Source organism: Gracilinanus agilis, chromosome 6 (assembly GCF_016433145.1).
Source record: "Gracilinanus agilis isolate LMUSP501 chromosome 6, AgileGrace, whole genome shotgun sequence".
In the NCBI taxonomy this organism is placed as follows: Eukaryota; Metazoa; Chordata; class Mammalia; order Didelphimorphia; family Didelphidae; genus Gracilinanus; species Gracilinanus agilis.
This window is the reverse complement of record NC_058135.1, coordinates 24035406-24060671: the sequence shown is the minus strand read 5'-3', so window position 1 is coordinate 24060671 and position 25266 is coordinate 24035406. Positions and strand designations below refer to the sequence as shown.

The 25266-nt window shown below is 38.0% G+C and overlaps 1 protein-coding gene across 1 annotated transcript in view; it reads left to right on the top strand.

The window, feature by feature from the left end:
- UNC5C (unc-5 netrin receptor C) overlaps window positions 1-25266 on the top strand; it is a 399382-nt gene that overhangs the window by 324510 nt on the left and 49606 nt on the right. Inside the window, exons 8-10 of the mRNA XM_044680230.1 lie at window positions 5451-5642; window positions 10593-10937; window positions 13468-13555. Of these exons, the coding sequence (XP_044536165.1) occupies window positions 5451-5642; window positions 10593-10937; window positions 13468-13555 (625 nt within the window). The remainder of the gene's footprint in view (window positions 1-5450; window positions 5643-10592; window positions 10938-13467; window positions 13556-25266) is intronic.

Below are 25266 nucleotides of genomic sequence, written 5' to 3'. Positions count from 1 at the left end.
TCAGAGATGTTATTTTTTCATTATTTCTGCTTCTAATCTCAGCAGGTTCACCTCATTAGCTAAAGAAAATGTTCTTTCTTGTTGGATAAAAGCTGAATCAGATCGAGACACATAAAAACAAACTTTAAAATGTGATCCTATCTAACTCATCGTTTTAGAAATGGAAAAAAAAGTAATCTCTTCATGAAATCCCCTGTCTTCTAATTGATGCTTTGATATTGTAATTGAAGAACTTTCCTTATTTTGGATGTAAATGAATATATTTAAGAAGTTTCCATTTGAAAAAGTTGATTATTACTGTTTCCACAGTCATAGTAAAAGGGAATATTATACCACTATTGCATTTGCTTAAAACTATCCTAGTATTTGGGCTATTTCTGGAAAACATTACATTTGGTCAGGATCAGGTAATAATATGACCTTCTTCCTCAACGTGTACTTAGAATTTCAGATGTAAAGGCTACATCAGAGAAGTACATCCTGGCATGGCCCCTGCTCCTATGGAAGCTGAGCCTGAGGGATCTCTTGGGCTCAGGAGTTCTGAATTATTATAGGCTCATCTGATCGCTATTCCCACTAAGGTCTAGCACCAGTATGGTGAGCCCCATATTGGGGTTAGTGGGGGCAAAGTATTATACTGTCTAAGGAGAAGCAAACTGTCCCAGGTGGAAATAGAGCAGGTCAAGGCTCCAATGCCAGTCAGGATGAGATGGGCTCCAAGGGCTCTTGTAAGTACTACCAGCCTAGGCAAGCTGGCAAGACCCAGTCTCAAAAAGAAAACAAAATGGAGGCAAGGCAGCAGGTTTAAAGAAGCAAGGATTCCTTCTACTCCTCTATAGTGTCTGTAACATAAGACTTGGGGTTAGCACAAATGAAAGGAAGACAAGGTTAAAATCATAATTCTAATCTCCGTGTCTCTTATTCCTTGATTTACCTATCGAGATCAGGAATTCTGTTAGTAACAAAAGCATGTGAAAAATCTAGTGCTACCCTCTAGGATGTTTACTTCATAATCACAGCTCCCAGGTATCACTCTTCAGTATTTGCAAAATCTCACATCCTTTCTGCAAAATTAGTACTCCCATTTTACAGATGGGGAAACTGATTCCTAGAGGGGTTAAATGACTTACCCAAAGTCTCACAACTAATCGGTGTCAGAGCCAACATCTGAAATTAAGTAATTCTGACCTTGAAAACTAATATCCATTCCATCATTCCATGCTTCTTTTAAATGTTCATTTTACTTTTGGTTTCCTTTTGTTGTTGCTACATAACACACTGCTACAAATGCACACCAAGACTTTCAGAGGGAAAATAAAAGCCTCCACTTCTGTCTCTTCTTTAGGGAGTTGCAAAGAGGTTCCAATTAGTGATTGCCTCAGTGTAGGGAATTCCCAGTGTGGAAACTGCCTTTCCCAGTATAGATTAGTATCTGCTCTAAACAGCTTTCAGTCTTGGAAAGCTGTCTGGGGAGAACTACGAGTGACTTGCTCAGGATCCCATAACCAGTGTATATCAGGGACAGGATTTGAACTTAAAATATAAGACTTGAGCTTCCTAAATCCAAGGATAGCTCTCTAACCATGAGGCCACACAGCTCCTCAATCCCATGTCATTGGGGATTTGTATACATTTCCCAGTTTATTTACCCCAGTTACTAAAAGCAGATCTTTTAAAAATCCCTCTCCCTGAACCTAATCTTGAGCAAAGCAGTGCTACTTATTAAGTCACACTGTGTCTAAATGAATAACTTGTTTTGTTTCAGATTTTAGCAATCAATTACTTCTTCCTAATGTCTGTGTCCTGGCTATTCTTTTATTGAATTCACAGAATACAAATAGAAAAGGGTTATTACTAGACACAGGTTGTTTAAAAATGTAGAACAGTCCTAATACATGGAGTCATACAAGTGAAATAAGGAATATAATATTTATAAAAATGAGTATGAGGCTGCAATCATTCTCTAAAATAAAGCATTAAAAATTCATTTGGGTAAAAACCTGCCTGTGCCATAGCAAACCCTTCGTTCATTAAGAAAGAACCTCATGTTTCTCCAGTATTCATTTCCCAAACTGATAAATCAGTAGGAGCTGAATGTTCCTCAAACCAGAGTTGAGCTACCTGTCATATCTTAGAATTTGCATTAGTAACCAAACTTTACGGTGCTTTCATTTTTAAGCCAATTAATTTTGATTTTTACAGTTTTTTTCTCTACTTGTAATCTTGTGCATAGCAAGGGAGACTGAAGCCATGTGTTTCTGATTCATTTATACTTGACATTCAAATGTTGCATTAGAGGAGATGCTTGGTATCTAAAATCATCTTTCTTTGGAAGTCACAGTCTGTTGCTTATAAGTGGAACAAAAAAAAAACCCCAAAAAGTTTTAACTTTCAAGAATTCTGGGAATTTTCTTCCTTTGGCTTTAAGAAAACAAAACAAAATAAAACAAAAACTAGTTGGCTTCAGTGTCTGAAAAGAAAAGTGTTAAGGTTAATTATTTATTTGAAAAATTAGGCCAGGTTATAATTCCATCCAGATTACACTATGCTTAAGATAAATAATCTTACACCCTCTGGGCCTCTATTGATTTTATAATGATTTAAAATAAAAGGCATCCAGTTTCCATTTCATTGACAAACTGCTCCCTCCCTAGGCAATACCTATTGGATTCCTATTACATGAAGTGGGGGATAAACAAGAAGGAAATCCAAAAAGTGGATTTCTTTTCCTTAGGCTCAACACAGCAAATGGGTATTTAACCTTTGACCAATGACGACAGGTCTTCTTTAGCTCTATTAGACCAACAGCAAGCTGCTATAATTAAATAAAAAAACTGTTTTGAGCTTTATTGAATATGTCTTGGGAATTAAAGCATATGGCAGGGATAGGGAAAAAAGATTTTCCATATGCTAATGACCCTTGATGTCTGAAATAAATTAGATCCATTAGAGTTTATGCTCAATAAAAGAAAGACTTTAAGCACTCCAAAGTTAGTGACTCGAGACCAGTTTTGCCTCTGAAATTCAATCTGCCTACTTATTAATTCTTAGTGAGGCTCTGGAGCAGACAGGGGATGCAAAATCATAATTCTGTGCTGAATCAGAACTTTAAAGTACCATGAGTTTCTTTTCCTCTTCTTTTAATTAAACCATTTTTCATGCTTCCCATTTTGTTCCCCTCATTAATTTGATTTTGTTCCCATTTTTTGTACCATTCTTTTTCTTTTCAAGGTTTCATTTATCCTATTTCAACTGAACAGAGAACCCAGAATGAATATGGATTTTCTTGTAAGTTTCATGGTTTGTTTTTATGTTGCTGGCTAACCATTCATTCTCATTCCTCCGTATGAGTTTACCTTTCCTGTGTCGCATATGTGTGTTAGAGGTAGGCATCTAATATTTTCCAACATAGAAAACAAGTTAGCACCTCTTTTTTGAAACAGAGGGAGAAGATTCAGACAAAATTTGACTTGAAAGGCATCAAAAAATCATGATTGTGCAGATTCCAGAAAAAGAAACTTCAAAAGAAGAAACAAAACTATTCGGGTCTAACCCTATTAATTTTTCTAAAAAATAAATGTTAATAAATATTAAAAAAAAAAACTCTTCGGGTCTATTGAATAAGAAACCATTACTACTGAGAAAGTAATTGTGACCTAAGAAGTCTGGTAAATAGTACTTAGGAAAAGGAAACAAAATAGAATTAAAGCAGTATGTTTTGCCTAGGGGCTCCGAGTTCCACTTAGGTGCCTCACCAGAAAGCAAGGGACAAAAAACCAGAGCAATGCTGGAACTCCCACAGCCAAAAGCATTTAGTATGTCAATGACTTCCTTTAAACATCTGTCAGTTTTCACAGCAGGAAATAAATGCTTTTTTTTACCTTAGGAAAGAAGACAGTAAAATGTCTCTTTATATATAGTAAATTTAAAGAAATAAAGCATGAAAAAAATCATCATTTTTTTTTATTTCTTCTGTTAGTAGAAGCCTTCTAAACATAGGTGAAAACATGGACAGCAGGGCAAAACTAATTGCCCCATTTTGCCATAGGTCACTTTAGGAGCTACTGCAATTCTCTTCTTTACTGTCACTGGCCACTACAATGAAGAGAGCACATTCAGTGCCATCTTCCAAAGTAGTTTTTTTGAGGGGGTCATTAATAGACATAGACACAAATGATGTTATGAAGTTCAATTAAAATCAATACTTACCAAGATTGGAAGGACAGAGATTAGACCTGTGATTTCATCCAAATAGAGAGCTCCCAGTGAGGAACTTTTTACAGGCAGGCAAAACTTATTTTGCTAATTCAAAAGTCTTATCTTAGAGATTTGCCTGGAGCAATGAGGAGTTAAATGACTTGCCCAGGGAAACACAGTCCAGTGTGCCAGAGATGGCCCTGAAATGCAGACCTTTTTGACTCAAAGGACAGTTCTCTATCTACTCTATCCCATTTCTCCTCTCTATTGGGCCAGACCAAGTAAAATGATTCCAGGTCAATTTGGAAAAATTATCAAGGCTCTCTTCCCCACCTTCTAAAAGTAAATTATTTTATGGGCACCTGCTTAATTAGCCTCTGGGTAAACTGACACTGGGGATGATTGGCTAAGGCCTTTGGCAGATTCCTTTACTGTGCAGGGCTACATTTCTTTTTCACAATAGGTAAAGCAAATGGAGTATTCTTAATTTGATTTCTCCACCAGACTGAGAAAACTCCAACTCATGTTTTTCATATTCTTAGCACTCCTGGAGAATATTTACCTCCATCAACACTACTCCACAGATCTGGCCCTTGTTCTAGGAGGCCAAGTTGGGGGAAGAGGATGCTATTATTCAATATTTTTGTCTTCTTCAAAAGTCCAGCTTCTGTCTTTGAGTTCCCAAAATTTGCTGTGCTCAATCATATTCCTTTTCTTTAGTGCCTCCCCCCTGTCCCCTTGGGTTTAGAGGAAAGGAAAGAAAAAGCCTGGAGAAATAAACTTTATGACTTGGAAAGTTACTTAGAAAATACTCTAATGCAATAAATACACAGATTCAGAATATGCCAGACACTTTTAAGGGAATGTTTATGTTTTTAAAAGGAGCATCTGTGAAATTAAAATTTTGTTTATCCTATTTCACACATACACACAACAATAATACTGAACTTCTTCTTGTGGGTTGGTAGAATTTCATCTAAAATTTCTTTACAACTCTAGCAATAAATGGTCTGTTATGTTTCTCAATTACAAAATAGGTCAGTGGTAGATAAATAGAGAATAAGAAACAGAAAGAAATCTAAGATCATTTCCCATTGAAAGGGCATACTCAAAGTATATAGCTTTTGAAATGGATTTAAAATTAACCTATAAAAAAAAGGTAATAAATGTCGGAAGGAAAGATAGCAATCTAGATGTGTGCTATTGGAAATTCCTATAACTGATTGGCTGGCTATTTCATTCTTCCCCTCCAGCGGCTCCTGATTCAGATGATGTTGCCCTCTATGTTGGTGTGGTAATAGCAGTGATTGTGTGCTTGGCCATCTCTGTGATCGTGGCTCTATTCGTGTATCGGAAGAACCATAGGGACTTTGAGTCTGATATCATTGATTCCTCAGCCCTCAACGGGGGATTTCAGCCTGTGAACATCAAGGCCGCGAGGCAAGGTGAGATGACATTTCATTTCACATTGATTGATCTTGGCATGTTCTATAAGTGGTTTCTGTACTTAAGAGAGTTAGCAACCACTTGCGGAAGGAGGAAAGAAGCACCAGTTCTTATTTCCAGGAGTTGAACCCCTGCAAATAAAATCTCAGAGTAAACTAACCACTGATTGGAGGGCATAGAACTGCAGGAACCCCAGAGAATATAGAACATGCAAAAGGGAAGAAGTCAAGAGAAGGTGTGGTGGGGGGAAGGCAAAAGTAGAAAAGACTAAGTTCTTGTTCATATATTTATAGTAGTTGTTTTCTAATGGCTGAAAACATTTTATCATAAGGTTTGAGAAATTATAAGATTAGTGACCCACAATCTCTGTGTATGGTTCCATGTAAAGAAAAGGAAGGACGGAGAATTTGTCTGCTACAAAATCTGCATCGATTTCCAAGTATCTGCGGATGTACAGATGCTGAAATACCCTTTTGTCTCTAGTATACATTCATATTTTCCTCTGCCGTCCACTGACCTTCATAGGATCCTAGGGTCTAGAAACTGAGAGAGACCTTAGATAACTTCTAGTCCAACCCACTCACTTGACAATGGAAGAAATGGAAAGCCAGAGAGGCTAATTTACTTACCCAGGGATCAAAAAGGATAGTAAGTTGTGGGTTGACTCAGATCAGCACTCTAAATTCAGTCAAATTAGATAAAGTTGAAATGAGGTTTGAATACCTTGTACTTCTGCTGTCTTCACGATGTCCACAAGCAATAACAACAACAACAAAAATTGAATCTAGTGACAGAAATTTACTAAAAATGTGCTATTTAAAGGTCTGATGGGATCTGACATAGAGCATATCAGCCACTTAAGTATCAAAGAAATTTTCCCTTTTGCAAATTGTTATGACCTGGACTTCACGCCCCACTGTTCTGTTCCCTCTTGGTGGCGAAGGCAGCAGGAGTAGTAGCATTACTTTCATAGCATCCCAAAAGGACGGGCATGTGTGCAACAAGTCAAAGAAGTAGCATTAAGCTCCCAGAAAAGCCAACTGAGAATTATCAAATCTAGCCACCACTCACTAGGCAGAGTGGGGAAGGGAGGGAAGAAGGGGAAAATGTAGACACACTATTACCCTGGGCACCTCCATGGTAACCAGTATCCTGAAGGAGGCACAGTGTAAAAGGGATTCATCATGGTATTATTCCCACACCCATCTCATCTCCTTCTCCATGCTTTTGCATAAGCTATCTTCCATGCTTGGGATATGCTCTCTTCTCTCATTTACTTCTTAGAATCCTTGGCTTCCTTCTAAGCTTAGCTGAAATGCTACCTCCTATAGGAGGTCTTTTCTCAGACCCATAGCTGCTAGTGTCTCCTTTACTTCCAAAAAGATTCCCTTGTATTTATTTCTTAATCTTTATACTTTTGTATCACCATATAGATGTATATGGATTTTCCTCTCTATCGATTAAACTCCATAGAACTTTCAGTGATTCCATTATTCTTATCCAAACATTTTTGGACAATAAATCCACTCATGTGAACCAGGTGCTACAATATCCTTTCTGGACTCTTTAAATTCATCTAATTCTGAACCATCCAAAGGCTGAACCAAGAGCAACATGGTTCCATGATGGTTAACCCCTCATCAAACCGCCCTGGGGTTAATTCCCCCTTCTTCTTCCTTAGATTCTCTACCGCGCACTCTGCCTGAGCTTTCCCAATGGTGGCACTAGGCAACCCATCTCTAAGTGGCTTGATGCTATCGTCTTTTGCATGTGCTCATCCAACTCCCAGTTCCTATCTCTGTCCTGAGTGCTAACAGCTCAGATTTTTCACATTAACATAGAATTACAGGTGATGATACAGAAGAAATCATATATCTACTTAAAGGGACTAGAACTAAAATTATGCTGGTATAGGAAACTCCCTAGTGAGGAAACTCCTCTACCAGTTCTGATCAGCATTTCCTTATCGTCCTAGAAAAGGATTTTTTAAACTTTTTCCATGTCATGGATCTCTTTGGCAGTCTGTTAAATCTACAGACCCCTTCTCAGATAATGTTTTTAAGTGCACAAAAAAAAACACACACACAAGATAATGAAGGAAATCAGAATTTAATGAAAATAATAACTGTTTTTTTTTCCCATTTAAGTTTACAGACTCCTTAAAATCCAAAGGATCAGTGGATCTTAGTTTAAGAGTTCCTATCTTAGCAAGATGTTAAATAACTTGCCCAGAGTCACTCTGTCATGTGTGTGTGTCAGAAGCAGAGTTTAACACCCAGGTGTCTTTGGCTTCAAGACTAGCTCTCCATCCCCTATACCACGCACATATACTTATAACCTTCACTTTCTTAGAAGCTCTAATTCAGAATATTTGAGAATCGAGAATAACCTTTAAAGGCGCAGTGGTAGAGCAGTGGAAAGAGAACTGTCTTGGAGATACCAGGACCTGAGATCAGGGTGCTCCTCTTTATATTGCTTAGTCAAATCAGTTAATGTCTCTTTTCCAGTATCTTCTTTCATAAAGGGAACCTTAAGGGTCCCTACCACTTCTAAATCCATGTCCTATATACTGCATAGAGACAATCCTCTATAACATGTATGACCTGAAATCATCTTTCCTCTGCATGAGCACAGCCAGTTAACCCACTAGCTCAAATGTTAAACTATTCAATTTTTGAATAGCAACAATGGCTAGAAAGTTCTTCTTTATTCTGAGGCAAGCTCTGCCTCCATATAGCTTCTATTCTAATTTTTCCCCAAGAAGAATAAATCTAACCTCTGTTCCAAAACATAGATAGCCCTTTAGATGCTTGAAGTGGTCTATTATGACCTTTAGCATTCTCTTCTCCAGGTTAAATAAATATCTGTAATTCTTTCAACTTTTCTCTGACATGGCTTTGATTGCCCTCAGCGTCCTGATTATCCCCTTCGTGCCAGGGCCAGTTCATCAATGCTGCTTTTAAAACGCAACAGCCAGAGATGAACAAAATGCTCCTGATGTGACTTGATCTACGTGTCAGAAAGGGGCAGCTACTTCCCTTGCCTGGAAACTATACACCTACGAATGCAAGCTAGTGGCATATAAGCAGCCAGGTCATACCACTAACTCATATTGAACTTAGAGTTAGCTCCATCCTCTCTTTCACACTGTTCTCTTAGATGGAAAAAAGTAATGGGGGCCTGATTAGTTAAGACTCACTCTGATCCCATGCTGGCTGTATGGCTGTGGGCCATTCACTTAACTCCTCAGTGCTCAGCAACTTTCTTTTTTTCCCCAAACTTTAACTTTCTGTCTTAGAATTAATACTGTGATTGGTTCCAAGTCAGAAGAGTGTGTGGTAAGGGCGAGGCAGTGAAGGTTAAGTGACTTGCCTAGGATCATACAACAAGAAAGTGTCTGAGACCACAATTTGAACCCAACTCTAGGTCTGGCTCTCAATTCACTAATCCACCTAGCTGCCCACTCAAGGCAACTTTCTAAGGCTATAAGTTGCTTAGAAATTTCCAGGCTGTATTGGTAGAAGAAGTTTCCTTACTAGAGAGTTTCTTAAACCAGAGAAATCACAGATTCAATCCCTAATCTTATACTTATAGGGTTGAATTGTTTTTTCAAGCTAAATAAAAGACTTTACATTTAGCCATGTCAAATCACATCTTGTTGGATTCAGTCCTCCAACTCCAAACTGTCAGAAGCTTTCTGGATTCTAATTCTGTCATCCAGTGTATTAGCAAACCTTCTCTGCTTTGTGTCATCCACAATTTTAGCAAGCATGCCTTCAGTATCTTCATCTGAGATAATAAAATTGGACATGAGAGATGACTTCATCATACTACTAGATACTACCTTTCAGGTTGATATCAGATTATTATCTGAAACATATTTCAAATAAGATATCTGGCTTTCATATACATTAATCTGGCTTTTTTTAGTTACATCTTCCAACAAGAAAAATATTCACCTGATGGTACTTTGAGCCCATTTACATTTCCACATTTTATCTTTGAAACTATCTTAAAAGACTGTCAAGTTCCTTGCTGAAATCCATATTAATTATGTCTATATCATTTCCCTAATAAGGAAATGAGGTTAGTCTGGCATAACTTGTTCTTAATGGAGAAATTCCAATTCTTAATGGCCACTTCTTCTATTTTTAAGTGCCCACAAACCATCCATTTAAAAATGTATTCAAGGTTTTTCCTGGAGCCGAACATCTGTCAAACTCAGTATTTTATATTTCCCCAAATCTGCTTTTTCACTTTAAAAAATTGGACATTTGCCTGGCCATTCTCCTGGAGTCTTCGGTGATTACTGATACTAGTTCAGTAATCAAATCTTCCATTTCTGTCAATGCTCTGGAATGTAATTCATCCAAATTCATTTTATGTGGCTCGACATTCTCTTATCTCCTCACTTGTCTTAGGCTTCAATTCCCTCTTACTCTGTTTTTTCTGCCCTTTCCAGTATGAAGATCATTCTCCTTGATAGAGAAGATGGAAAGAAATAGGAGTTGAATAGTTCTGTTTTGTCCCTGTTGTTCCTTCCTTATTCTTCTTCTGGGTCTGATCATTCCGGGGAAAGTGGTTTTTATCGTCCTTAGCATTTTTCCAGCACCTCAGCTCAGTCTGAGCTTTAGCCTTCCTGATGCTATTTTTACAGGTTTGTACCACTCTTTTGCTTCCTTCTTCCATATGTTAGATATATCTTGTTAAAGCCAGAGGAGCGAAAACAAAATTCTTAAGGGTGGTACCTGGAAAACAAGGCAGGAACAGATATACAAATTGGGTCCAGATTCTCCTCTGGCCATTTACTCAGCAGATACTGAGACCCTCATGCAATCCTTTAGGCTACTTGAACTATCTTTCATTTGGCGAACACAGGACATCAAAGAATTAACATGTCTAGGTTGGTCAAAATAAGGCAATGAAATTGTTCCTTCTCTTTCCACCAGATCTCCTGGCAGTACCACCAGACCTCACATCAGCTGCAGCCATGTACAGAGGCCCTGTCTACGCTTTACATGATGTCTCTGACAAAATCCCAATGACCAATTCACCAATCCTTGATCCTCTACCCAACCTGAAAATCAAAGTGTACAATACCTCAGGTGCCGTAACCCCACAGGATGATTTATCGGATTTCACAGCCAAGCTGTCCCCACAGATTACCCAGTCTCTGCTGGAAAGTGAGACTCTCAACTTGAAGAATCAGAGCCTGGCTAGACAAACAGACCCATCCTGTACTGCTTTTGGGACTTTCAACTCTCTTGGGGGGCACCTCATTGTCCCCAATTCAGGTATGTCCTAAAGGTTTTTTAAGGTTTTTAAAGGATTTTTTAAATCTAAAACTACAAGTGAATTAAATAAATTTAAAAATGAAAAGAAACCCTACAAATATACAGTTGGATAACCTTTTCCCTCCCTCCCAAAAAGCACATTTTTCCTCACCTCATTTTGCCAGGCCATGAAATACTAAATGCAGGTCACCCACTGGGCTCTACTTTTGACTTAGATTAAGAAGTACATTTTCTTTCAAGTTCATTTATCTTTTCCCCAAAGCTCTGCTCTTATCCAACAAGCAACTACCAGAATACTTCCTAGAGAAATGTGCTTTGAAATTTTCTCAGATGAGGTATCACTTAAGCCATTGACCTTTTTTTTAGCACAGCTTTAGCAGACATCTTCAAGCCAGAAACCCTCACTGTTGTCACCATCCATACAAAGGAGAAATTAATTAGAAATCACATCAGTTGCTTCAGTTCCAATTTGCTGCAGAGAAGGAAGAACTTTAGAATGCTAATTTTATTTTTTTAGATGATGAGAGGACATCATAGAGAAGAGCCAGGATTCATTTATTAACTTAACTCCTTATTATACATTCATCAGGCACAAAGGGTAAATAAGCCACTCACCATCCATTGATTTCTCTATTTAAAGATTAGACTTTCATTATGCTAGCCTTCTGTAGTATTATTTAGATTTCATCTTTTTACCTAGCAATTAACTTCAAAGAGACCTCCTAAAAGTATTAAAATCAGACCCAAAGACAAAGTCATCACATTTCATTTTTCTTTTATTTTAAAATACTAATAAGCATTCTGAAGAGTAAATGGTTTCTGCAGGGAAAGTGCCTTAACTTTTCAAAATGAGGTTGTAAGCATTCAATAAATATGGTGTTAGAAAACAGTTCCACCAACAGGAGCACATTGGGTTGCACGCAAGACAAGAAGACATGTTTTGTTTCCCTCCTCAAGAAATTACACTGATTCCCCATTGTCTCTTCAGTCAAATATGAACTCTTTACTCTGGCATTCTCAAACTTTCCCTGGCCCAGCTTTACATATCTACCTTTTTCTCTTTACTATTTCCACCGTGTCAGTATCACTCCAGTGAGGCAGGTTTCCTTAGAGTGTCCTAAAAATGTCACTCACATAATTATTTCTCTTCTCCCCTCCCTGGAAACCATATCACTCCTTTCTGCTCATCTCTAGCAACCAAAGCTCTTAGGCTTCCTTCAAGGTGCGGTAAAAAGCTCTCTCTCTCTCTCTTTGTGAAGATTCTGTTAACTCGTCCTCACTCCACAATTATCTTATGACTATATATTCATATATTTTCATATATTCATATATTTAATATATTCATGTATTCAAATATTCATTCATTTATTCATTCATTTATTCGTTTATTCATTTATTTGTTTGTTTGTTTATTTGTTTATTTATTTATGCATTCTTGTCTCCCCAACTAACCTATAACTTCTTTAAGGGTAATACCATTATCTTCTCTCTCTTTTGTATTCCCCAAAGCATCAAACCGGGCATTTGGTGTGAAGGGCTAATTGTAATGGTCAGCATAAATGTTTATTGACTCCAATCCAACTGAATTTAACTTAAAACTGAAAAGCACCTTTGTGCTATTCATCTTCAAAATGTGAATCACATTTTGACACCATAATCTTGCTGATACTTTGGGCACAAATACAAAGCCAGAAATTGAGCAAATGTGTTGCCATTGACTTACTGAGATGAAATCAAGCAAGCCTGGACCATTCTCTGGGATCATGGATGCTCAAACTGCCCTCGAGGGACTGGAGGTCTAAATCAGTGGCTCTCAAATATTTTGATGCCATTATTCTTTTACAAGACAACTTTCCCTCTAACAGAGTTTTTCTTTATGAGGATTATGTCTATTGCCATTTTTACTATATAAAAATGTTAAATCTTAATATTATCAGGAAAGTAGTCTTGACCTTGCAGACCCCCGAAAGCACGTCCGGGTTCCTCAGAAGTCCCTATGCCATGGTTTGAAAACCACTGATCTAAACCAGGAGGCTGGAATTGATCCTTTCAGAGATTTCTTTGCTAGCTTTAAAATATGGTATTCTGCTGGCTTTGGTTTTCACAAGGGATTTTTGTAATTAAAGAAGAAATGCCCAGGGAGACATGTCCCATTACAGCAGTTTGAAATTTTAAAAGTAGTTGTTGTTTTTCCCTTAATTTCACAGGGTAAACAAAAATGCCCAGCTGCCTGTTCCCTGACTAAAATAAAACTGGTGGGTTTTTTTTCAATCCACCTCTACCCTTCACATAATTCCACAAAGGCACAAAAACAGCTATGCTAACTAAAATAGCCAGTAAATAAGGAAGGCACAGAAACTTGGAAGATTTCCTTTTTTCAAAGAAAAATTAAAAAAAAAGTAGGCATATGACTGCGTTTCACAATCTGTACGCATTCCTTTAGACAGGCTGGGTTGATGGTTTCTGATTTTTTTCCTATCTAATTAATTTTTTTCTCATATATGTGTGTATGTGTTTACCTGTTGTTTAGGAGTGAGTTTGCTGATTCCTGCAGGTGCCATTCCCCAAGGGAGAGTCTATGAAATGTATGTGACCGTACACAGGAAAGAGAATATGAGGTAAAGATTGCTTGGGGGACTCTTCATTTTATTAAGGAGAGTAAATAAAAATTAGACTTGGCCATTTACATTTTATATTGTCTATTGCCTAGAAACAATTCATAACCTGGCACTCCGAGCTCAGCCCAAGTGCCACGTTCTTTGGGAGACCATTCTGGATCCCTCCAGCTAGTCAGTCTATCATTTAGTTAACAAGCATATATTTGGTGCTTAATGCATCTAAGGCATTATGTTAAGCCACCACTGCTTCTTTTGTCATTTTTATTTATTTTCTATATCTTGCATATGTTTGACTTTGAATGTGTTGTTTGCAATAGTAGAGTACCAGTTACTTGAGGCCAAAGACTGGCTCACTCTTATATTTTATATCTCTAATACTTAGCACACGGTCTGGTAACATTTAATGATGTCGATTACGTGTGTGTGTTTTTCACAAATGTATAAATATAAGCATTTACTATTTATAGTATTAAAAGTTAATATTAAAATAGTTAATATTATTAAGTGTTTAATAATATTAAATTAGTTTTTATTTTATATTTAACTCAAATAGTTATTAATTATTTTTATTATTAAATTTAGTTATTAAAATAGTTAATAATAGGGATAAAACACTAAAAAGTTTGCTGAGCAAGCCTAAGTATCATCTCTAACTTGATTTTCATGGTGCTGTGCTATGAGGTATGTGCTTTTATTATCCCCATTTTACAAATGTGGGAACATCATCCAAGAGGTTAATTGATTTACTTGAGATCACACAGTTAATAAGAATCTGAGGGAGGATTCAGACTCAGTTTTCCTTGACTCCAAGTTCAACATTCTAATGACCATATCACACTTCCTGAGCTCAGGTTCGTATACACAGGATCATAGAAGGGATCTTAAAAGACATCTGGTCCAATTCTCCCATTTTACGGATAAGAAAACTGAGGCTCACAGTGAGGCTAGTAATCATCAGGGAGGATCCCACCCCAGATTTTCTAAATTTCAGGTTCAGCTCTCTCTACGATGCTATATTATGTACGTGTGAACATGTATACGTGTGCATATACACACACACAGACACTGAGACCCCATTTATTCAGTCACCTAATAAAGTTATATTTGCCAGATCTTTCTTTGTGTGTGAGCTTTCTAAGAACACTGTTAGCTAGTGATATAATTGCTATTCTTCATTACTCATCAGTCAAGAGCATATGTTCTGAAGTAGCAGGGAACCTTACTCATTTGTGTAATCTCACTGAGCACCCTCGAAGAGAGAGCCCGTTTTAGAATGAAAATGATCTGCTGCTAACTCATCCTGCCTCTGTGACAATGGACGAGGCAGTCACTTTTCCGCGCCCCTGGCAAATAATATAAGTTATGAGCCAGTTGCCAGTCTGCACAAGGGAAGGAAATTTCTAGATTGTTAATTCTCCACCCTGATGACATCTCAAGTCTAGGACCCCACCAACATGGAAATGCACAACTGGAATAATTACAGATACCTATATCTGTGTGTATGTATATATAAAAGACATATATATGGATAACTCTGTGTATAATGAAGATTTAGTGAAAAGAGTTACTGCTCTTAGAATGAGAGGACCCAGATTCATATCTGGCCGTTGCCACTTGCCAACAACATGAACTGAAACCTTTCCTTCCATGAACCTTCATTTTCTCATCTATAAAAGAGGGTGATAAGACCGGTACTTCTAATATGTAGCATTGTGGTGAGGACCAAATGAAATCCTGTATGCGAAATGCTTTATGAGCCTGAAAACTGTTTAAGATCAGAGATCTACAAATAGAGGAGACCTCAGAAGCCTAGCACAAACCCCTGATTTTACTGCCGAGGAAACCAAGACGAAGGGAGATTAAATGATCTGCCCCAGTTTGCACAGAAAGTAAAGGGCAAATCCAAGTTCTATAACTCCAGGTTCTTTTCACTATTCCAAAGAGGACACTGTAAATCTCAACTGTTATTCATAGAATTCATAGAATTCCTTCCTATTCTTATTTCTAACACTGAAAGCCATTCACCGCCTAGAAATTAGAGGCAAGTACTCTATTTGAAAACTTAACCAATATGAGATCTGTGTTTTGTCTGCTGAAGGACTTCCTTCCTGTCTATTTCCTTCTTTCATGATAGTATTAAGGACTTAGAGTCTGCATATATAATATAACATAACATAGTAATATAATATAACAATATAATACATCATGTATTTTATATAATGTGATATATACATGTATAATATAATACAATACGATATGATATGATATAACATAATATGACATATTAGCTGACTAATTTATTGTCTTTCCTACAGATGAAGTTCTTTAGGCTGAGAAAATCACCTATCTTTCTGTATTCACACATTGAAATTATAAAATTTATAAACAGAGATGGGTCAGTTTCTGTAGAACAGTATTTCTTTGTTCCAGGCTCAGTCAGTAGCTTTGTACTCCCACTTGACCTTCTCTCTCCCTTATCCCCTGTAGGAAATTTCAATCTTGGAGTGTTTAAAACGTGGGCATCCATAAGGTCTGACGGAATTGTTTAGCTAAGTGGTTATGACGGGCCATATCCTCTGTATACAGAAGAGAGCCACGGTCGTGGAACACCTGGAAGAGTTTTGGAGTCCTCTGGTGTTAGCACTGGAAAGGACTGTAATTCAGCCCTTAAAAGTCATGCTGACTCTTCATAATCCCATTTGTGATTTTCTTGGCAAAGATTTGGTTTGCTATTTCCTTCTTCAGCTAATTTTACAGATGAAGAAACTGAGGCAAATAGGGTTAAGTCACTTGCCCAGGGTCATATAGCAAGTAAATGTCTGAGGGTGGGTTTGAACTCGTCTTCCTGACTCCAGGCCCGGTGTTCTGTCCTATTCTGTGCCACCTAGCTACTCATAGAAAGAACTTTGGAGTTTATCCTAGACCACCTCCTCAAATTATACCAGTGATGGGCAACCTTTTGAGCTCGGTGTGTCAAAATTCACCCCGAAACCAAACATAACCCGGGTGGTGTGTCACTTCAAGAAAAAAAAAATTTAGTGATATTTATAGTTTAACTAAAAAAATTTTTAATTGTAACATATAGCTGTATTTAATAAACCAAAATAGGTAAATTAATACAGGTAAGACTGTCATCTATAGCACACAGAGGGTCTACACTACACTACAGCAAATGTTTCATCCTCGGCATGCGCCCCCCTCCCCCATACTTCTCTGTCATCGAAAATGGCTACACGTGTCTGTGGTTTGCCATCACCAAATTATACAGATGAGGAAAATGAGGTTCCTAGTAATTAAAGGACTGCCTCCAGGTTACAAAGATCTCAGCAGAATCGGGACTAGCATCCAGATCTACTAGGATCATGAGTTATCGGAAGTTTGGGGATCTTTGAACTACATCTCCCATGAGCCCATTGGCTTCCTGTCATTATGCACTGATGTAGACAAGGGGATATATTGTGAGGCCCAGGCATATGGCTTTATTTTCTAGTGATTACTAATAAATCTTACAAAAACCATAATATTTTTAAAGTTATTATTATATATTCATTTTAATGTTTACAATCACAGATCTAGAACTTGAAGGAGCCATAGAGATTGGTTCACTCCAACCATCCATTTAATAGATATTGAAACTAAGCCAAGGTAAAGGCACTCACATAACTTTATAGAGACCCTACAGAGAAGATTTGAACCAGTCTTCTGGCTCCAAAATGAGTGCTCTTTGTACAGTTTTTCCTACTACAACACAGGCTGTACTTCCCAAATTCACTGCTGATGCACTTCAATAACCCTGACTTTCTCAAATTGTATATAGTTCCCATGTCCCCTCTTTCATACTAAGCATCCTACCTAAGCTAACCTGGGGGAAGGAAGGAACCATTTTTGATCCTATTAAACAGATAGAGAGGCTTTAATAGAAGTTGTACGGAGGTAATTTGGGAAAAGATTAATTGAACTAAACTTCCTCCCTTCACAGTTTCTTCCAGGGAGAATGAGAGATCACAGAACCCTTTTACAGGAGATTATTAGAAAAGTAAGCATAGGCTTTTTTTTTATTTTAAACCCTTAACTTCTGTGTATTGGCTCCTTGTTGGAAGAGTGGTAAGGGTAGGCAATGGGGGTCAAGTGACTTGCCCAGGGTCACACAGCTGGGAAGTGTCTGAGGCTGGATTTGAACCTAGGACCTCCTGTCTCTAGGCCTGGCTCTCAATCCACTGAGCTACCCAGCTGCCCCCCATAGGCTTTTTTTTATACTAATGAGTCACCAAAAAATAAAAAGAAGTTCTGAACAGGAATTAATCCTTTGTTTCCTTGGGACAAAACAATATTCCTCTATCTTTGTTCTTATATTTTTACTGCCATGTTGGTACTAACCAATCCAGGAGGCACTCATCAAGTGGCTCCTGTTATCCAAGCACTGTTCTAAACAATAGCTCTTCTCTCATATTTTACCTTTGCTCGCCTGTTTTAACTCTTGAGAGTGATCTAGAGGCTAGCAAATTGTCTTCAAGTGGACAGGAGGCCATGAGAGCTGCTTTAGGAGTGAGAAGAATTGGACCATAAATTGTTGGTATAACTAACCTTAAAGTCCATGTGGGCTGACCCGTGGGAGAAGCATGGTCCCATTATGGATTCAAAAGACATAATGAATCCAGTTATTTCATCATCCATTAACACTACACATTCTCTGGGATTTTCCCACCAAAGTTTCCTTCTGCCAAGGCAGTTGGAGATATTAGACTGGATGTCAGTTTAGGCTGGTCAAATAGATTTGAGAGTTATCAGAGGAGATGATAATTAAAATCATGCAATGTAATAACCTGTATATTGTTCCTTAGGACCCTCACAATTTGATGAACTAACAATAAACATTTTTAGGGCCCTACTCTGTTTAAGAAATTGGGCTAATAGGCATCCTGTTAATGTCTATGAAAGCAACTGTGCATATGCACATTCTAGCGTTACAAAATCACCTATATAAAAACTTTGCAAAGCCCTTTTATCTCAACAGTTCTGATCACCAGTGTTTAACCGCCTGGTCAATGTTCAATAAATGCTATTTCACTCATTCATTTATTCACTCACTTATCCATTTTAAAAACTAAAAAACTAAGGTGGAAATAGCTTAAGTGATTTACCCAGGAACACACGGCTAGTATGAGTGCTAGGATTCAAGAACATCTATTCCCAATCCAGCTCCAGTCTTCTTTCCATAACACCATACTGCCTCTCTGACCTGATGCAGCCTTGGCCTTGGCTTTCGGATTTCTCACATCTAAGTGCTAAAAAGATATCCATCTATTTCACCTAAAATTAGAGTCAGCTTCACTAGTAAAGCACTGCACTAGATTCTGGGGTTAGAAAAAAAGGCAAGACACAATCCCTGTTCTCAAAATGCTCCATTCTAATGCTTTCTAATAAATGCAAACTACTCTTTGTAAGCAAATTTTATCTAGGCTAATCTGAGAGTAGTCTCAAAGGGAAGACCCAAAGATTAAAGAGAACTGAGAAAGACTTCTTGAAGAAAGCAGAGCTTACGATGGTACTTGAAGGATGTCAGGGAAGGAAAGAGGCAGAGACAAATAAGAAGAGCATTCCAGGCAACGGGGACAGCCAGTGAAAACAAGCATTTTGGGGATGGAGTGTCATGTGGGAAGGAGAGCAAGAAGGCTTGTGTCACTGGATCATTGAGAGTATGGAGAAGAGTAAAATGGGTACAAACAAGAGAGGCAGCAAGGGGCCATGTTACAAAGGGCTTCAAAAACCAAAGCATTGTATTACTGGAACCTGAAAATAATAGAAACCATTGAAGTTTAATTTGTAGGGTGTGTGGTTTGTATATATGTGTGTGTGAGAGTAAGTGTGTAGGTGTGTAAATAAGTGTGAGTAAGTGCCTGTGTGGATGTGAGTGTGGAGGGTGAGATATTCAGAACTGCACTTTAGAAAGATTACTTTGATAGCTGAGTGGAAGATGGGTGGACTAGGAGAGAGTTGAGGCAGGGAGGCCAACCAATGGTAACCCAGAAATTAGGTGATAAAAACTTGTACCAGTGTGGCAGCTGGGCCAGAAGACAGAAGGGAATATTTAGGAGAGCTGTTATGAGGATAGAAACTACTTTAATTGTAGTGAGTGGGAGTGAGGAATGGAGGATGACACCTGGATTGTAAGGCTGAGCTCCCGAGAAGATGGCGTTGCCATAGACAGTGATAAGGAATTTGGGGAGTGGGAAAGGTAATGAGTTCACTTTTAGACATTAAGAAAGGCAGTTAGAGATGTTAGAGTGGATGTCAGGAGAAAAGTTAAGGCTGGCCAAGTAGATCTGAGAGTCATCAGTATAAAAATGATCTTTGTAACCATGCAAATTGATTAAATCAGCAATTGAGGAAGAAGAAAAGAGAACTTAGGAGCCAGACTTTGTGGACACCCATTATTAAAGGGCATGGGTTGGGTGAAATTCATAAACACCCAACAAAAGAGACAGAGAAGGAGAGGTCAGAGAAGTGAAAGGGGATCCAGGAGAAAATGGCATCAGAATAAGTGGGAGAGGAGAGAATGTTAAGAAGAGAGTAATCAGGTATGCCAAAGGCTACAGAGAGACCAAAAAGGAAAAGGACTGAGAAAAGACCATTGAATTTGGAGAGCAGTTCTGATTAAATGGAAGCCAAAAGCCAAACTAGAAGTAAGAAAAGAGTAAGAAGTAAGGAGAAGGGGACAGAGAGGTGACTCAGTGGATAGAGAGGCAGACCTAGAGACAGGAGTTCCTAGGTTCAAATCTGGTCTGACCTTTCCACTAGCAGCAATGCAACGAACCATCCAGGACATTTCTGAGGGACTTATGAGAAAGGACACTATCCACATCCAGATAAAGAACTGTGGGAGCAGAAATGCAGAAGAAAAACAACTGCTTGATCACATGGGTTGATGGGGATATGTTTGGGGATGTAGACTCTAAACGATCACCCAAATGCAAATATCACTAATATGGAAATAGGTCTTGATCAATGACACATGTAAAACCCAGTGGAATTGCTCATTGGCTATGGGAGGTGGGTGTGAGAAGAGGGAAAGAACATGAATCATGGAATCATGGGAAAATTCTTATAATTAATCAATAAAATAAAAATAATTTTTTTTTAAATCTGGTCTGAGACACTTCCTAGCTTTGTGACCCTGGGCAAGTCACTTAACCCCCATGGCCTAGCCCTTACCACTCTTCTGCCTTAGAACACATACACAGTATTGACTCTTAGACAGAAGGTAAAGGTTTTTAAAAAACAAGGAAAGTGAGGATAAGAAGAAAGGAATTGGGGCAACTAATATAGATAGCCTTCTTGAGGAATTTAACCACAAAAGGGAAGATAAATATGAGATGATGGCTAGCAGGAATGGATGAATCAAGTAAAGATAATTTCCGTAGATGGGGCAAGGACATTAGTGTCTTTTGGGGCAAAGCAAGGAGTAAAAAAGGAGTAACTGAAGATTAGTGAGACTAGAGATGATAAAGGGGACAATATGCTGGAGAAGACATAATGGAATGGCATCACTGGTGTATTGTGGAGAGGTTCTCTTTGGTAGGAAGAAAGGTTACCCTTTAATGTGAAACAGGGGCAAAGCAAGTGATCATAGCAGAAGGTGGCCTAGTGATGTGAGATGAGGAATAAGAGGAAAGAGGGAGGTCTCTGGGAATGCCTACAATTTTCAGCAAAATATAAAATAAGGTCCCCCGAGCTGAGGAGTGTTAAGACAGAACTATGAGAGGTCTGAGGAGGGATGAAAAGATTTGATGAAGCCTCTGTGGTGAGTGGGGTAGTGAAATTAGTTAAGTCAGATTTTGTATTAAAACTTGTAGCAGACCCAGTTTTGTGATTTTCTTTGTTCAGCACCATATGAGTGAAAACAGTACAGTAATGGGTGAATGAGCCAAGGCTGGGGTTTGGCAAGGTGATATTTTTGATAGGATAAAAGGACAAAGGACTCAATAAAAGACAATACTTTGGTGCAGAGTTGAACTGGTTTATTCAGATGTCAGGACAGAAAAAGTAAGAGAATTTAGCCAGTGTAAAAGAGCTGAGAAGGTGTTTGGAGGTCACTGTGATGATGAAGAATAGGGTTTGGAAATGGAAGACAGAGGAAGAGGTGGAATGACAAAAGATTGTGAGCAGATAAAGGAATTTCAGAGTTCATCAGCATGCATGAGGAATACTTGGGAATGACAGCAATATCAAGGGTATGACTGTCTGTAGCTTTGATAGGGTGTAGGCTTACATCATGGGAAATAAATAAGTTGAATTAGGAATTTAGGGAGTTTGAAGGGATTGATATGGTTGTCAAGTGCCCTAATATGATGGCGGAAGTTGGGGAGGAAAGAAAAAACCACTGAACTGAACATAATTAGGGATCTCATAAAACACACACACACCTTTAACATATTTGCTCTATTCTGACCGTAGACTTTTAAATCAGAGATAGGGTTGAATGAAATAATATAAAATCACATGGCCTCTTTTGAATCTGTGGACATTTTTAAGATGGTCAAACTTCTTTTGAAACTGAAAAGAAATAAGTTAAACAATCAAGCAAAAGGCTCCAGAATGTAGAGGTCTCAAAGGACTTGTTGCAATGTAGTCTCTGTCCCGATTTATTCCCAAATGAAATGGGCCACAGAGCCCCAGCTAGAGAGGACTCCAGTGTAATCTGATTGATTAATGATTGCGAAGTACTTTGAGATCTCCAGATGGAAGGTGATGTAGATTTTCTTAGACCTGGTGTGCAATTATCATTTGTCTTCTGATAAAAAAAAAAAGGCAACCTGTTTCACTGCACTGAATAGTGTATCTGCAGCTTGATTGACAAACATAGAAGTAGGTAATGATCATGTACGTACTATAAGTTTTCTCTTTCATTCTTCTCCTCAGTACAGCCTTCATTTTGAGTTTTGTTCTTTGGTTGCCGAAAGCCTCTCTCTCTCTCTTTTTTTGTCCTTTCAAATATAGATTGCAGTATTTCTAGTTGTATGACATAGAGCATTTTATCCCCAGGTGGTGTTTTTTTCTCATACACAAACAGTAGCTTGCCTAAGGAAATAATAGCTTTTTTATAAAACATTATTTCTGCCCTAAATTCGAACAGTCTAAAATGCCCTAAAAGGCTTCTGTTTACTCACATGAAGTGTTCGTTTTTCATCTTCAGTGAAAAACAAGGGGCAGTAACTCCTGGAGCTCTCACGTCTTACAGCAGGAGAAGTAGAGAATAGCCAAATTCAAAGTTCCTTTTTCTCTTTTGTCTGATGTCAGGGTTAGACTCAAGGTCTTGGCTAAAGCATAAGGGATTTGGCCAAAGAGAAGCAGTTATCTTTATTTCTGAAGACAGGGTTTGATTCTGAGAAGCATTTCGTAGTGAGAAGACTTCATCGTCCCCCTGAGTTATAAGTCTCGGTAGACAAAAGAGCCAACCTTGAAATGTAACTGCATGTCCTTTGTGGAAGGTGGAGATGGAGGCCCAAATGGAAAACCTTGTTTTGGCCTTTTTCCTTGGCAGTTGTTCAGATGGAGCTGAAGATAAAAGAATAGAAGAAATACTTTCAGTTTATTTAAGACTGAGAAATAAAGAAATGTTGGATACTCCATATTGATAATAATTTGTATTTGTCACTTATCTCACAATAGCCCTGTGAGATAAATGATGCAAGTTTTGTTATAAAATCCATTTCATACCTGAGGAAATTAAAGGTCTATGAGCTTAAGTAATTGATCCATTAATAGTTAATTGGCATGAGAAAAAATTTGAACAAGGGTACCTTAGACTAGGAATTCCTTGAGAGCGGAGATTTATTTTTGCTTTTCTTTTCATCTTTTTTATTTAGCATACTGCCTGCACTTAGCAGGTAATTAATAAATGTATTTTGGCAACTTGCCTTGATTCCAAATCCAGACCTCTATTTACTTTGTCTCATATTCAAGAAAAATGTACATTGTTAGATATTCATCTCTTGAACAAATCTATAGATCTATAAATCTATAGAAACAGAGACGTCATAGATATGATGCCCCAGAGACCAGAGACCTCATGATCACACTGGAAAGGATTTATGGAAGAATGAATGAATGGTAAAGACCAGGTCTATATAAGATACACTAGCAGGCAAGTTAACAGTAACTGAGATTCTGGATGATATAGAGAGGACATTAAGAAGTAGTGGTAAGGGGAGACGGGGGGATCTAGTGTGCAGCTAGGTTTCTCAGTGGATAGAGAGTCAGACACTAGAGACAGGAGGTCCTGGGTTCAAATATGACCTCTGACACATCCTAACTGTGTGATCCTAGGCAAGTCACTTGACCCCTATTGCCTAGCTCTTACTATTCTTCTGCCTTGGAATCAATACATAGTACTGATTCTAAGATGGAAAATAAGAATTTTTTTTTAAAAAGAAGCAATGGCAGGGCAAGTGATAAGTTGTAGTAGTCAAACCTCCTTCTCAAGAAAAGAATTAGTTAGTCACCCAGCTCACCAAAGTTGTTTGCACAATCTTTCCTTTCTACTTAAGTTGCCAAATTGGACCTGTGTCACTTGAGGTTAGGAGAAAGGGCATCTTCAATGCTGTATTTTCTTACTGTTCAGCTGCCCCTTAGGTGTCTACATTCCCAAAGTGGAAGGAGGGTATAAAAGGGAGAAAAAGGAGAAGGAATCCCTCATTCACAGGAAACAAAGAATGTGAGATGAAAGTCTCAGATCACTAAATATGATCTTTCCATCACTCATCTGGCAATCAAGAAGGGAAGAATAGGTAACAATTCGCCTCCCATAAAGTATATAGTTACCCAAAATGTGAAAATCTCCTTATAGGATACTGATTAAATCTAAACCCATTTATATAGTAATTTTCTCATACAATAATTGATTAATCATTGAAGAACCTCAAAAGAGGACATGAGCACAAAAATGACTTTGTGTGTGACAAAGAAGAAATATATATTAGAGAGAAACCTAATCTGTGAGTCAAAGACTTGGGTTCTATTCCATTCCCTCTTTTAGTCCTAATTAGCTATTGTGCTCTGAGAAAATAGAGGGAACTTAATTAAATGTGGAACATTTGAATAAAGTCAAGATGAGCCTTACTATATAAAACGTGCTAGAAGACACCTTACTCAATTGTAGAGGAGCTTAAAAGAGTTCATTTTTGATGGAATGGTACATACATTCCCCTGGTGTTTGCTCTGTAAATCCAACACTCACATTTTACCCAGCTCTTTCTTCCTCTTGTGAATACAATTCTCAGGATGAATAGCACTAAATCAGCCTTTTATGCCTTACTTCTTAGAGGAGGAAAAAAAATAGGATTGAAATTTTGCCCTTGGCCTTTTTCATATTTAAAATATTTGAATTGAGGACAATTCTTTACTTAGCAAGTGTATCTAAAAGCAACAGGTTACATTAGAAGCACTTTCTTTGCTCCACAATTCTCTAAGAGGGTTTCTACTTACTAGAGCTAAATCTTGGAGTTATTGTACCCTAGAAAATAAATTAGGTTGATAGAGAAAGGAAGGAAGGAGTGAAGGAAGGAAGGAAGGAGGGAGAGAGGGAAGGAAGGAAGGAAGGGAAGGAAGGAAAGAATGAAGGAAGGAAGGAAGGAAGGAAGGAAGGAAGGAAGGAAGGAAGGAAGGAAGGAAGGAAGGAAAGAAGGAAGGAAGGAAAGAAGGAAGGAAGGAAG